This window comes from Hydra vulgaris, chromosome 04 (assembly GCF_038396675.1).
Source record: "Hydra vulgaris chromosome 04, alternate assembly HydraT2T_AEP".
Taxonomy (NCBI): Eukaryota; Metazoa; Cnidaria; class Hydrozoa; order Anthoathecata; family Hydridae; genus Hydra; species Hydra vulgaris.
This window is the reverse complement of record NC_088923.1, coordinates 13877185-13890948: the sequence shown is the minus strand read 5'-3', so window position 1 is coordinate 13890948 and position 13764 is coordinate 13877185. Positions and strand designations below refer to the sequence as shown.

The following is a 13764-nucleotide window of genomic DNA, read 5'->3' as shown; positions in this document are numbered from 1 at the left end:
GTCTCACAAGAAAAGTCATACCACAGTAACAAAGAACAAGAAGACTAGGACTAAAAATTTGGTGAGATTTCAAGAGTCACACAGAAGAAGAGGAAGCGTGGCTGTAGAAGAACATTCACTCGATGAAAAATCCAGAATACCACTTCAATTGCAGATCGTAGGAAGATACCAGTTTCTCGGAGCATATGTTAAAGGAAGAAAAGAACGAATAGACCAAATTTCTAAGGAAATTACAAAATTGTGGGACAATAAACTGAATTTTCCACGTGTGTCTGATCAAGTGATAAGAGCAAAGCTTATGAAGGTGCTGAAGGTCTATGATGAATGTGTCAAGCGTGGAAAATATGATGTTCTCAATGCATTATTTGACATCACGAAAGTGAATGGCCAGTGGTTATCCTCGGAAGATAAACGTCTATACCACCTACAAAAAGAAAGTAAAGGACAGGTGGGGTACTCAACAGGACAAGTGGCAAGTAAAGAAACCATTCACTCTTCCAAGAGAAGGAAAGTCCAGTCTGGAACAGCAATACCTTCCACATCACAAGTCCTGTCTACCACAGACAGTGGTACTGAATCTGAAAACTGCAAAAGTAAGAGTGAAGATGATGAAGACGACGACGGTGATAAAGACGATGATGAGGACACTCAGAAAAAAACTAGAAAGCACTACAAAAGTAAATTTGCTGTAAGTATGGTTACATCAAGTGGAGTTTCCACAAAGAAAGCTGCTAAAATATGCAATGTATTATCACAACAAAGTATTGATATTCCAACTCCAAGTCAATCAGCAATTTACAAGTCCATATTCAAAGAGGCAGGTAAATTAAAAAAAGAAATGATACAACAACTTAAAATGGAACAGTGGTCCTTACACTTTGACGGCAAACGAATAGAAGATAAGGAATATCAGGTAGTTGTACTTCAGAATGAAAGAACTGACGTGAAACTTGATGCACTGCGTTTAAAAGATGGTAAAGCTGAAACTGTTGCTGAAAAAATTGCCAAACTTATTGATGAATACAATTTGTGGAATTCAATTAAGATGATCATTACTGATACAACAAACGTCAATACTGGGAAGAGAAATGGAGTTGTTGTGAAGTTGCAACGTATGTTTAAATTAAAGGGTGTCACAATACCACAATTTATCGGTTGTCAGCATCACGTACTAGACAGGATTCTCCGTCTGGTGATGGACGAAGAACTTGGGGATGATACCAAATCTCCAAACATTGAATACCCATTTGTGTCTGAACTGTTGAATAAGTATGATGAACTGAAGGATAAGTTTGTGAATGGAACTGTAGAAATTCTTGATAAATCAGGGTGGAGAGACGATATGAAGTTTTTGTACCATTTAACAAGAGTGTTTAGGTTCTATGAAGAACAAAGAAACTTCCCTCTGATTCACTTTCAGAACATTCCTAATATGAGCAATGCCAGATGGAACTCAAGAGCCATTCTCGCCATTCTGGCGTTCATTCTTATTCCTGAAGCGAGAAAGAATTTGGAGAAGGTTTGCAGGTTCATTTCATATGAGTGGGCAGAACATTGGTTTAGTAGTCAAAAGTACAATGACAATGACTTCAAGAATTTATCTGATGTATTGAAGCCTTACAAAAAGGCATTGCAGTCATTCAAAAATCACTGGAAGAAAGAGCCATCCGTCACCGACATACCACGAAGTAATCAGATAGCTGAACGTGCAATCAAGGTGATGCAAGACCTGTATGCTTCCTGCAGAAAGAAAGACAAACTGCAACTTCGATTCATTCTAAGTAATAAGCGCTAGACTCTTTATGAGACGTGAGCATCATGTGACCCATGTACTAAACACAGTAGGCCTATAGACACAGACAGTTATGTATATTGTTGTACTAGACGCTTTGATACTGTTAATTTTGTAATACTTGTATAATTATATATCACATAATGTTTTTTGTTATATCACAGTACATGTTGCATAAACAAATAAAATAACAACAGGAGTATGACTCTTACAACATCTTCAGCCTTTAATATTCATTTACTGTACAAAAGTGTACCTATTGAAAATTCGATTTTTTGGTTTTGGGGTGACCTTTTTTCAAAATATGTCAAAATGAAACATCTATTCGTTCTTTTTACATAAAAGTTCATTGAATTACGATACAGGCCTAGTAGGTTGCAAAAAAGTCATATCCCTAATATACATATATATATACATGTATATTTATACATGTATATATATATATATATATATATATATATATATATATATATATATATATATATATATATATATATATATATATATATATATATATATACATATATATATATATATATATATATATATATATATATATATATATATATATATATATATATATATATATATATATATATATATATATATATATATATATATCTGTCTCTGCTGGAGATGCTGTCAGGCTCAACGACGGTAGCAAATGGCCAGAAAATGCTAAAAGTTCTAAACAAGAAGTAGTACTTTTGTCTGCAACATATGATATCATCTGTCACCAAGAGATTTGGTTGCTCAACACTGAAATTAGTTTCTTTAACATCATTGTACCTGGTTTTTTGGCTTTGGAATGTCTCCAACTGATTCTTCAGCAGGTTTTTTTTGTGGCAGACTGTTTGGTGGTGTTGCTACCCTTTGTCGTAATTCTGTCTTCTGCAGAACTTGAGTTGTTACTACTGATAACTCATGGTCTGTTGCTATCCAACTTGTAAAGAACTTTTCTGATAAGTTCACAATTATCAATGTCTTTATTTTTTGTGATTCATATGAGAATGTTGATAAGTATCTTGAATGTCTTGGTAGTCTTTCAGCTCTTATTTCAGATTTAAATGGTAAATTTGTTATTACTGGTGACTTTATTTGTGATCCAAGATTTCGGACTCCATGCAGTAGTCTCCTAGTTGATTTTTGTACTGATGAACATCTTATTACAGCTGATATCTGTATTTCACACGATTCCTTTACTTTTGTAAGTGAACCTCTTCTTGGATTGGGGCACCTCTTCTTGGATTGATCACTGCCTTGTTTCCCAAATTTCTTTATGCAATGTTAATATCTTCGAAATAGTTCAGTCAACTAGTTCATCTGATCTTTAGCGTTTAATATCTCGTTTAAAATTAATATACCTTCATCCTCTACTACTAACCCTACTTTGACAAGATCTCCTAAAATAAATTATAATGCTTTGTCAACCATTATGATTATACTTCCACTGTGTTTAACTAAGTGTCTTCAATTAACATGGGTCAGTTTAAAGTAATCAACTCTAATAATGTACATTGTAACTCACATTAGCATGTTAAGCAGATTAACCACTTGTACAATATACTGAATGAATGTCTTACCCAATCTTCTTCTTAATGTCTTAACTATTCTAAATCAAGTTTAAATAGAAAACAACCTATGACAAGTTGGACAGATTATGTAAAAGATGCTCATAAGGCTACTAGAGATGAGTTCTATTTATGGCGTAGCAACAATAAACCAAAATTTGGCATAAATCTTCAATCTTTTTAAAAATTCAAGAGCCTTATATAAATAGGTCATTCGTTTCTGCAAAAAAAAAGAAGATACTATAAAAGCAGATAAGCTGGCAAACAGTTTAGCAAATAAGAAATATACAAGTTTCTGGTCTACCGCGACTTGTATTCGCAGCGATAAATGTAGTCTTCCACCTTCTATTGACTCAGGTCCTGATAATGTATGCCACATGTGGTAAAATAACTATTCCACTCTGTTCAACTCAGTCAAGCCATCATGCAATATAAATGACAACTTTATAGTTAAAAACTGTAATCTTTTTAAAGATGATGCCTATCTTGTCACTCCTGATGAATTCCAATCTATCATAAATCATATGTCCTGTGAAAAAGCAGCTGACCATTTTGGACTTCAGTTGGAGCATTATCTCAATGCTAGCCCAAATTGCTTTAATATTTTGTCATTGTTTTTTTCCTCCATGATTTGCCATGAATACATGCCTATTGATATTAGTAAAGCCTTTGATTGAGTTTGCTTTGATAAAAAATCTAAAGTTATCTCTGGTGTAACTTTATGCTTACTTATTGTCTGGTATGTTGGTCAAAAAGCTCAGATCCTTTCGGGTGGAATATTATCCAAACAATTTAATATCAGTAATGGATTTCAACAAGGAGGTGTACTGTTTCCTCTTCTATTTAATATATATTTACGATCTTAGTGTTTTACTCAATAAAATACCGTAGGCTGTTGCTTGGGTCCTTCACTTGTTAACCATCTTCTTTATGCTGATGATATTGTCCTGTGTGCACCTTCAGCGTAAGGTCTCCAGATCTTACTTGACTTATGGTCCAGTTATGCTGTGAAGCATGATATAGTTTATAGCAATATTAAGTCTCAAATAATGTTTTTTGATGATTATAAACCCCTTATAAATAGCCCTCGTTTCACATTATCTAGCAGGGTTCTCACATACACTAGTCAATATAAATATCTGGGTCATTTGATCTCCAACGATATGCAGGATGACAAAGATATTTTAAAACACGTGCGCTTTATGTATGCTAAAGCTAACCTCATCCGTAGAAAGTTCAGCTCTACACAAACAAAGATCATGTTATTTAATGCCTTTTGCAGCGCAACCAATAGATGTCAATTGTGGTATCTTTGGAGAAAAGATTCACTCTATCGCTTTATGTAAATGAAGTTAATAACCTTGATTTTCTCAATACAAAATTCATTCATAGCTTCTAACCATGAGCGAAATCTCGTCTCGTTCTCGTTTCTCGTGAGAAATGGGACTTCTCGTGAGAAACGAGAAATAGAAAATTCTCACGAGAAGTAGAACGAGACTAAAATATTATATTATTTTCCAAATTAAAAATTATTATAATTTACAAAATGCTTAGTAATTTGTTTTTTTAATTAATTAATATTTTGACTCCGTGATTTTAATAAATCTAATTAAAAATTTAATTTGTTTTTGACAAAAACAAATTAAATTTTAAATTAGATTTTTAATTAGATTTTTTAAATAGATTTTAAAAAAAAATCCAATTAAAAATTTTTAATTAGATTTTAAATATTTTTAATTAGATTTTAAATACAAAAACTTTTTGTATAAAATGGTGCACTTTCGACTTAATTTCATTAGTTTACCAGTGGAATTTAACTTGACACATATTGTTCATATTAAAAAGAAATATTCTTGCCTCATTTCAACGATCAAAAATGTCACCAAGAAAAAACAAAATCTGGAGGTATTTTCAAAAAACAAGTGACGGTGCTGAATGCAAGGTGTGCATAAAGTCTAAGAAAACGAAAGATGGAAACACAAGCGGACTTCATTGTCACCTCGAAAAAGAACACAGCCAAGATTACGTTGAGTATTCTGAAAAAACTGACGACTCTCTTCTTCCTCCTCTTAAGAAGAAAAAACGAACCATGGTCGAAATGCTTGAAACAAAGTCCAAATATGACAAAGACTATTCCATTCAAAAACAGTTTGACTCTGCAATGATGGATTACTTTTGCACTGATCTGGCATCCTTTTCAGAAGTCGAAGGAAGAGGTTTTAAGAAATTATTTGACATTGCAAACCCTAAACTGAGCCTTCATCACAGAACAACATATTCAAGAAAGCATTCAATTTGGTCAAGAGAAGTTCAAGCTGGAATGAAGAGCATAATAACGGAGATTACGCCAAATCTAAAAAGTGCTGCATTTACTTCTGACCTTTGGATTTCTAGAGCTCAGGACAGCTACATCTCTTGGACTTTTCATGCTATTGACGAAAATTGGAGACTACATCACTGGACAACGCATGTCCAACAGTTCCCAGGCAGACACATAGGTATCTTAATTGAAGGAAAGCTGAATTCTTTCTTAGAAGAACTAAATTTGCCTGCTGATTTGCCAATGTACTGCGTTAACGACCAGGCAAGAAACATGAAACTTGCAGTCAAATTGTCAAAGCGCCTGGACAAATACTTGTGCAACAATCATATTTTGCAATGTGCAATTCGAGACTCATTTGGAATGACTGCTGGAAAGAACGATGCGATGCAAACATGCAAAGATTTGGCTTCTTTAACTCACCAGTCAACAGTTGCAGCTGAGTCGCTTGAATCAGAATCAGACGCTCAAGGAATAAATTTTAGACAGTTACGCCAATCTGTTGACACAAGATGGAATAGTGAACTGGATTGCATGGCTTCTGTCCTACATCTAAAGAGTGCAATTATCAGCTTATGTGCAAATGAAGATATTTTTACTTCAAAGACCATCAGTGCATCACAGTAAAAATCAATCAAGGGAGCAGTAGAAATTTTGGCACCACTTAAAGAAGCTAAAGAATCGTGAGTCTATTCCAACAATTAACACTGTCGGTGATTCTCTTTATTTAATCCATGACAAAATTGATCAATTTATTGAGATGGATGGAAAAAATGGCTACGGTGTCTTGTATGCAAAAAACTTGAAAAGCTGCATTGAGAAAAGATTTCCTCTTTTTCACATTGGAAACTTATTGAGTGCTGCAGCAAACTACTTAAATCCTGCTTTAAAGGGACTTCACTTGAAGCTCTTCAAAAAATTTCAAAAATCAAAAGAATGGTTAGCCTTACAGGTTAAGGATATTGTTGAGTGCCAACCTGTTGCCAGAGTCCTTTCAGCAGATTTGTTCCCTATTTCAAAACTGAAGCGCAAGTTGAACGTCAGACTTGATATACAAGAGCCAAAATCTGAACTGAATCCTATTTTGAGCAAAATGTGCCAGTATGAATATCTCCCTAATGCCAAAAAAGACTTTCCGATTCTTGATTGGTGGAAATTGCTATCAAATAAACTGCCAGAACTCTCTTCATTATCTAGACAAATTTTAGCTATTCCAGCAAGTTCAACTAAATCAGAGAGACTTTTAGCTCAGGTGGAAATGTTGTCCGATCATCCAGACACAACTTACACCCAGAAAAAGTAGAACAAATTATTTTAATCAGAGAAAACATTGTCTTGTTGGAAAAGTTTGGCAAAACAATTCTGAATTAATATTTGAAAAAGTTGTTTACATTTGACAAATGTTATTTGTGTCTATTTGTCAAAACCATATTTACATTTTTTTTTTCCTTGGTTTAATTTGTTTTCAAAAATTGTTAAATTTCTCGTCTCGTCTTGTTCTAGGTCTCACGAGAAGTACTAACTTCTCGTCTCGGTCTCGTCTCGGTTTGAAAAAACCTAGTCTCGCTCATGGTTAGTAGCTTCTGATGTAAGAATTTGGTTTCTGTATGGTCGTTTTAAACTTTCTTGCGCTGTTAATATTTTTACAGTACCACCAATCCCATCGCATTTATTTGTGGCAAAAATTTCCATTCAACTTTAAGGGCAAATTCGCCCTCAAGTTGGTATAGATTGTAAATGCTTTTACAATTTATGTAATGTCCTGCGCAACCATCAGTGAATAAATGTAATTTGGACAGATTAGAAAACGTTATTTTTAATAGTGGTATGATTAGTGGGAGCATTTTGTACACATAAGTTACATCATGTGTAATGTTGTTTGATATAAAACAGTAAGTAATATGTTTAAGTACACCTTTATGATCTTTATAGTATATCACTAATGGATGTAAAAAACATTGTTTGGTGTTCAAATAATAGCTTTGTATTCCATCTTGGACTTCAAAAGCATAATTTTCAGCAAAGTTGGCAATAATGGTTATGTTTGATTGATCCATATTTTGTTTTAGTTGGTTAAGGTTATTGTGATTGAGAGTGAGCAATAAAAAAATGAGCTTGTAGCTTTTCAAAACAAGATACTAATAGTTCAACAAACGTTGGAACATCTGCTGTTAAACTCAATAGTGTTGCACAATCAGTAGTTTGCCATTGCTTGAAGTGTATCTCAAAATCATCTTCGTATTCTCCAAAATCGCATACAAATATTTGGTGAGGGGTTCTTTACCAGGACAATTATCACACTGTGAAAGCATGTATTCTTTTATTTCTACTGAGCAAACAGTTTTCGAAAGTAAATCCTTATACTTTAGTCCAATATTTAAGGTATATAGTTGCAATATGGCATTTTGGTGATAAGAACAAACACAACAGAATGTGTACCACTTGCACATGGCAAAATGCACCACTTTGGTCTAAGTGAAGCAAATTTTGAGTAACTTTTTGTATTTCTGGATTGTTTTCTTTGCATAATACATATAGCTCCTTTAAATTACACAATAGCAGATTTTTTTGTTTATGGACGTTCTTTTGAATGCTTACATAATCTTTTTTTCCACGCATAGTTCAACATAAATCACTCAAGTCATAAAAAAGTTTAACAGAATCTTCTAATTCTTTGTGTAAGACTTTATACAACAAAGAGATAGCTAACAATCCTTTTTTTATTAAAAATTTGTCTAGCCATTTTTGCTTGGTATTCTGTAACTGCCAAGTTATTTTAATCTTGTGTTTAACTCAGTACTTAGATGGTCTAACAAAGGAATAGTGATAACCAATTTAAAATAATGAGAGACAGATTCAAAAGGAGTATTAGCTCTGTTTTTTGACTTAAATGAAGTTATAGGTTTTTCTTCTATAACATTTATCTTGGATGGAATTTTTAATGCTTGTTCATAGCATATTTGATGGTGTTCATCAACTATATTTCAAAGTAAAGACACAGCATCTTTTAATGCCTGGATTCAAACCATTAAAATATCATTACTTTTTGCCTGCAACAAATGTGTAATTGGAAGAGTTATATCAAGACATTTATTGTTATACAAAGTGCAATAATAAAATCAAAACCGGTTATTAACTTTAGTAAAGTGGAAGCAGAAGTAGATGTTGTATGACTAAGTGTTTTATTGATATTTAAGGACATTTCTTCAAGACAGGAGACCACAGGTATAAAAAGCTCTTGAAAAGTATCCAGTTTTTTTCATGGCTAATTGTAGTGGAATTTATCTTAACTTGTCATAAAAAAGAATATTTTTTGGTTTTGATTACCAAGACTCTCAAAGAAAACACAGCAAGTGCATGATTTTACAATATAAATAGTGGAGAACTAATAGGAATATTTAGCGATGTTTAAGGAAGATCATCTAATGCAACAAGTTGTTTTCTTGATAATTAAAATCACATATCTAGAGAAAATGCAGGTCTGCAGTCTCTTCAAATGGCTGAATAAAAAGTTAAATTGGCTGATACATATTAACATTTGAACAAAAATTTTAAAAAAGCAGTTATGCTATCACCAATAATTAGATGAAAAGAGAAAAGGAGAGTTTGAGCAAGAGTGCTTGTACTATCTTTTAACCAAGCTGATAATTTATATAAATTTTCTACGCAGCAATTTGATAATTTAGATGGCATTATGTCAAATAGAATTGTTAGGCTATTAATGGTATAAAACCGATTATTATAATTCTAGTGTATAGAATAGAAAGAATAGAAAAATTTAGAATAGAAATAGAAAGAATAGAAAAAATAGAAAAACTTCATAAAAGAAAAAAAGAGAAAAAAAGACCATTAAACAATTTAGCTAAATTCGAGTGATGTTTCGGAAGCTTTTCATTTAGTATTAGTTTTTTGTTTTAAGTTGACCCCTCAAAATTATTTAAAATTTTTAAAAAAAAAACCCAAATACATCCTGAGAAACAAAGTAATAACAGGGTTTTTAATAGTGTAAAAAATGTTTAAAATTTGCCATGGTTTCCGAAAAAATAGCAGACATCAAAGAAATGTTTAGCCTATACCGACCGTACTATCTCATTAACCATGCAGTAGACATAAAGGATACAAATTTTTCGCAAGTAGTTAACAACATAGCAATCTACAAACTAAGCTAAAATTGTTCTGAAAAATATAGCATTTAAGCTACACTGAAAGTTTCAAAATGGAGTATTCAAAAAAAAAAGATTTTTTATGATTTCAATTTTCTATAAATTAAAAAATCTCTAACAGTATTGTAAAACTTTTAATCCAACAGTACAACTAGATGCAATAAATACTTGATGAAAATTTCATGCAAATCTTACATATGGTTTATGAGATAGCATGGCCGGGAGGTTAAAAATCGACAATTTGAAAAAAATGCATTTAAATACTACCATTCACAACTTAATTAAATAATCAATCTCAAATGCTCAATTTAAAATCTGTTATTTATATGAACAGAAACCAGGATCAAAAAGGCAACATTCTTGGTCTTTCTCTGCACCATCTTTTTTTTTACATCCACGAATAAATTGTCGTCGCTTTTTAAATGTTAGTAGATTTTGATATTCTGCAAAAATTATGCGCTGTCGTTCATGATTGAACAGCCTTATAGAGTACATATATGAGGAATCATGTTAAATTTTTCAAATAAAAGTCACAACATAGTTGATTATTACATCAGATAAAATTTCAATGTCAACAATTCAATAACCAACAGTCTTATTTTTATTATGGTGACTTGTCTCAATTTTATCCATTTTTTTGAGGATATAGATAAATTTAATAAAGTGTTACAAAACATATGATTTTTTTCAAAACTAACAATAGAAACAATTAATAAAGTTGAATCGTTTGGCAAATTTTTAGTATATCTATTTCCATGAATCCAATTGGATTTTTTACTTTGAATACTTTTTTGGACATGATTTGCTCATTATCTAAAATTTTTATTAAATAGCCAAAAATAACAAACAACTTGCAATTCTGCTGATATGAGTGTTGCTAGAGAGATCAATTTTACCCAGTCAAAGAAATCTTAAACCATATCTCAATTTTAAAAATGTTTTTCAAATTCAGTGATAAATTTCGTGTTAAAATTACATAAAATTTTTTTAATTTCTTTTTTTAAATTATTATTGTCTATTTTTTGGAGTTAAAAGGGGAATATATATTTTAGGGTTAGGGGCAGGTGAGTGGGATAGAATTTTAGTATTATTGTATGAAATTTTTTGTGAAAAAACACTTTTTCATAAAAAACATATTTTCATAAAAAAATGCATTTTTTATGTTTAAGGTGGTGTTTCTGCATTTCCTCTACCTCTCAAGATACGCCCGGTTGAGAGAAGCCAATATAAATGAGTAGCCAAGTTTAATGTATTCAGATAAAAATTGAAGAAGTTGTAATAAATTAGAAATATAAAAACTCAATTTTGATCACAGCTTCTTTAACAAATCTCTATAGTAAAAAATTTGTTACTTAAAACGACAAAACTTTTTGTAGAATAATTCGATTTTAATAATTTTATTTTCATTGAAATACTGTATCAAAGCTCTTTCTAGTGATATATAACTATCTAGCATTTGATCAATTTAAAAATTCTAACCCGCATACCTAGCTGTAATAGGTATGTGGGTTAGAATGTGGGTACAGGTCAAGTAATTTATGCCTACAAAAATCGTGTTGTTTAAAAATAAATACAAATTTAGGATATATAATAAATTGTATACAAAATATAGGATAGCATTCCATGCAATAGAATAGGTTGCTTTTATAATATTTAGTTGTTTATATATAGTAAATTGGTTAAAGGGTAAACAATATAATAAAGGATACGAATTTTAAAGTATACAATATAAAAATTATTGCGATAAAGTATTGGCATTTTTTTAAATTTTTTTAATCTTGCACATGATTTTGATTTCGGTAGAGCGTAGCAAGTAGGATTTATGGGTACTTGCCCATGCAATATTGGCGTGAATATAATTGCATTGTATAAGTGAAAAGTACAGAAACTTTGGATTTTTTAGAGATAGTTTTGAGCTAGGTTTGTAAAGTATCTAAATGTTTTCTGAAATTTTGGTGTTTAAAATGTTTATGCTCGCTTTCCATGAGATGTTATCATATATAAATATCTCTAACAATATCATTGATTAGGTTCTCTCGATATCTTTATTTTTAGCAAAGGTAATGAAAGGGGTAGTTTTTTTGGCTAGAATGAAAAAGGATGTATTAGGTTTTTTTCTGTATTTAGTGACAACTTATTGGATTTAAACACATTGCTCAGTGTTTTAAGTTCAATATTTGCAGTTTAAAGTGCAGTTTACCAGACTACTGGTGAAGTACTTTATACATAAAAAGTTTATATGCAGTTTCAACAGACTACCGGTGGAGTACTTTTAACATACAAAGTTCATTTTCAGTTTTTCCAGGCAACTGGTGAAGAACCTTATATATAAAAAGTTTATATTCAGTTTTTCCAGACTACTAGTAAAAAACTTTATGCATACATAGTATGCATAAAGTTTTAACTAAAAGAAGGTGAATTATCACATTTGTTGAGATAAAAAAGAAATTCATCATAACAAGATTTTACACTCGAAGAAGCTGCCATAAAAAGTTATCCGTATTACTTCAAAATAAAACATGAAACATATGTATTTTTATATTATTACACAAGCGGTATACACAAAAATGAAAAAAGTCTGCTTGATTTTATCGGTCATACCAAAAAAAAACATAATGAAACTATTCATAAAATTTGAAAATAAATAATACATTTTACTTTAATTTCTTTTTCACTTTTCCAGAGCAGACATTTATTGTAAAAAAAAATTATTTTACAGCATAGTAAATAAAAAAATTAAACAGAGTTTTATTAGTTGGGAAACATATTTTACCAATTATAAAATACAATAACTATTATTTTGTTCAGGTTAACGGCTATTTATCAACAAAGGTGTGATACGTTTAGAGTTATTCCTTTTGGTAAATAATTTACGATATTAAAACAGTCCTGTGGGTATTAGGTCATTGAATTTTTCTTAAAATTAATTATGTCATAATGTTTTATAATCTTTCACTTCAATACAATATCGTAGGCAATCCAAATTAGCTTTTGCTTACAATTGCTTTTAATTTGAGAATGTTGCAAATTTCCTGGGCAAGCTATAACAACCAATAAGAATTATTCTTAATCTTAAAAAGTTTTAGTATTGTATATAAATTATATATGGGAGTAATTAGGGTAATGTTCTAAAAAGTAATTAGGTATTTTTTAAAAATAATTTTCAAGCTAAGTTATAGGATTATTGAGAGATTATTGTTAAAAAAATTATACCAAGTTATAAGTATTTTATTGATGTTACTAGGTAAATTTTTTATACGATCATTCAATTTCACTTTCATTAGTCAATACTTTCAGAGTTAGGGTTACGTTTTTTGACATTTGATTTGCTTGGTATGCTTTATGGTAGGTATATTTATTTAGATTTTAACAAACGCTCTTCCCTCTCGTTTAAAATCAACTAAACAGATTGCCTCTATCTCTGCCTATCTGGCTCTGCATAGGGTTTTAAAATATGCTGGCGGGAAATATTTAAATGATCAAATCTTCCCCGTGGTTGAATAATCCCTGTGTTTCCCTCTATAAAAATAATGTTCCTTTTTCTGGAAAAATTTTAACAGATTTAATTTTTCCGACTTATCTAACTATTTTAGTATTTTTAGCTTTGGTCATATACATGTGATAAAGAAAGTGGGACGAATCTAACTGTTTTGGATGATTTGTCTAATCTGTCATTTGATATAATTGGTGATGTTGGTTTTGGCTACCAATTTAACACAATTACTTCTCATTCTGGTAATGAATTTACTTCAGCTGTTCGGTATTTAACTGAAATGCAAATCAATGCTAGTGTGTTCTCAAAAATTTTAATAACTTGTTTTCCATTTTTGATCGAATTGTTGTTATTGTTCGGAAAGCGTAGAAAACTTATACAAATTGTCTATAAAACTTTGAACAAGGTAAGAATAGTTTGTTTTA

General features: G+C 31.0%; 1 protein-coding gene across 2 annotated transcripts in view; it reads left to right on the top strand.

Annotated features, from left to right (window-relative positions):
* LOC101235193 (cytochrome P450 4C1-like) overlaps positions 1 to 13764 on the top strand; it is a 75280-nt gene that overhangs the window by 19570 nt on the left and 41946 nt on the right. For both annotated transcript variants that reach the window (XM_065795508.1, XM_065795509.1), the window contains exon 4: positions 13449 to 13745. In XM_065795508.1, the coding sequence (XP_065651580.1) occupies positions 13449 to 13745 (297 nt within the window). The remainder of the gene's footprint in view (positions 1 to 13448; positions 13746 to 13764) is intronic.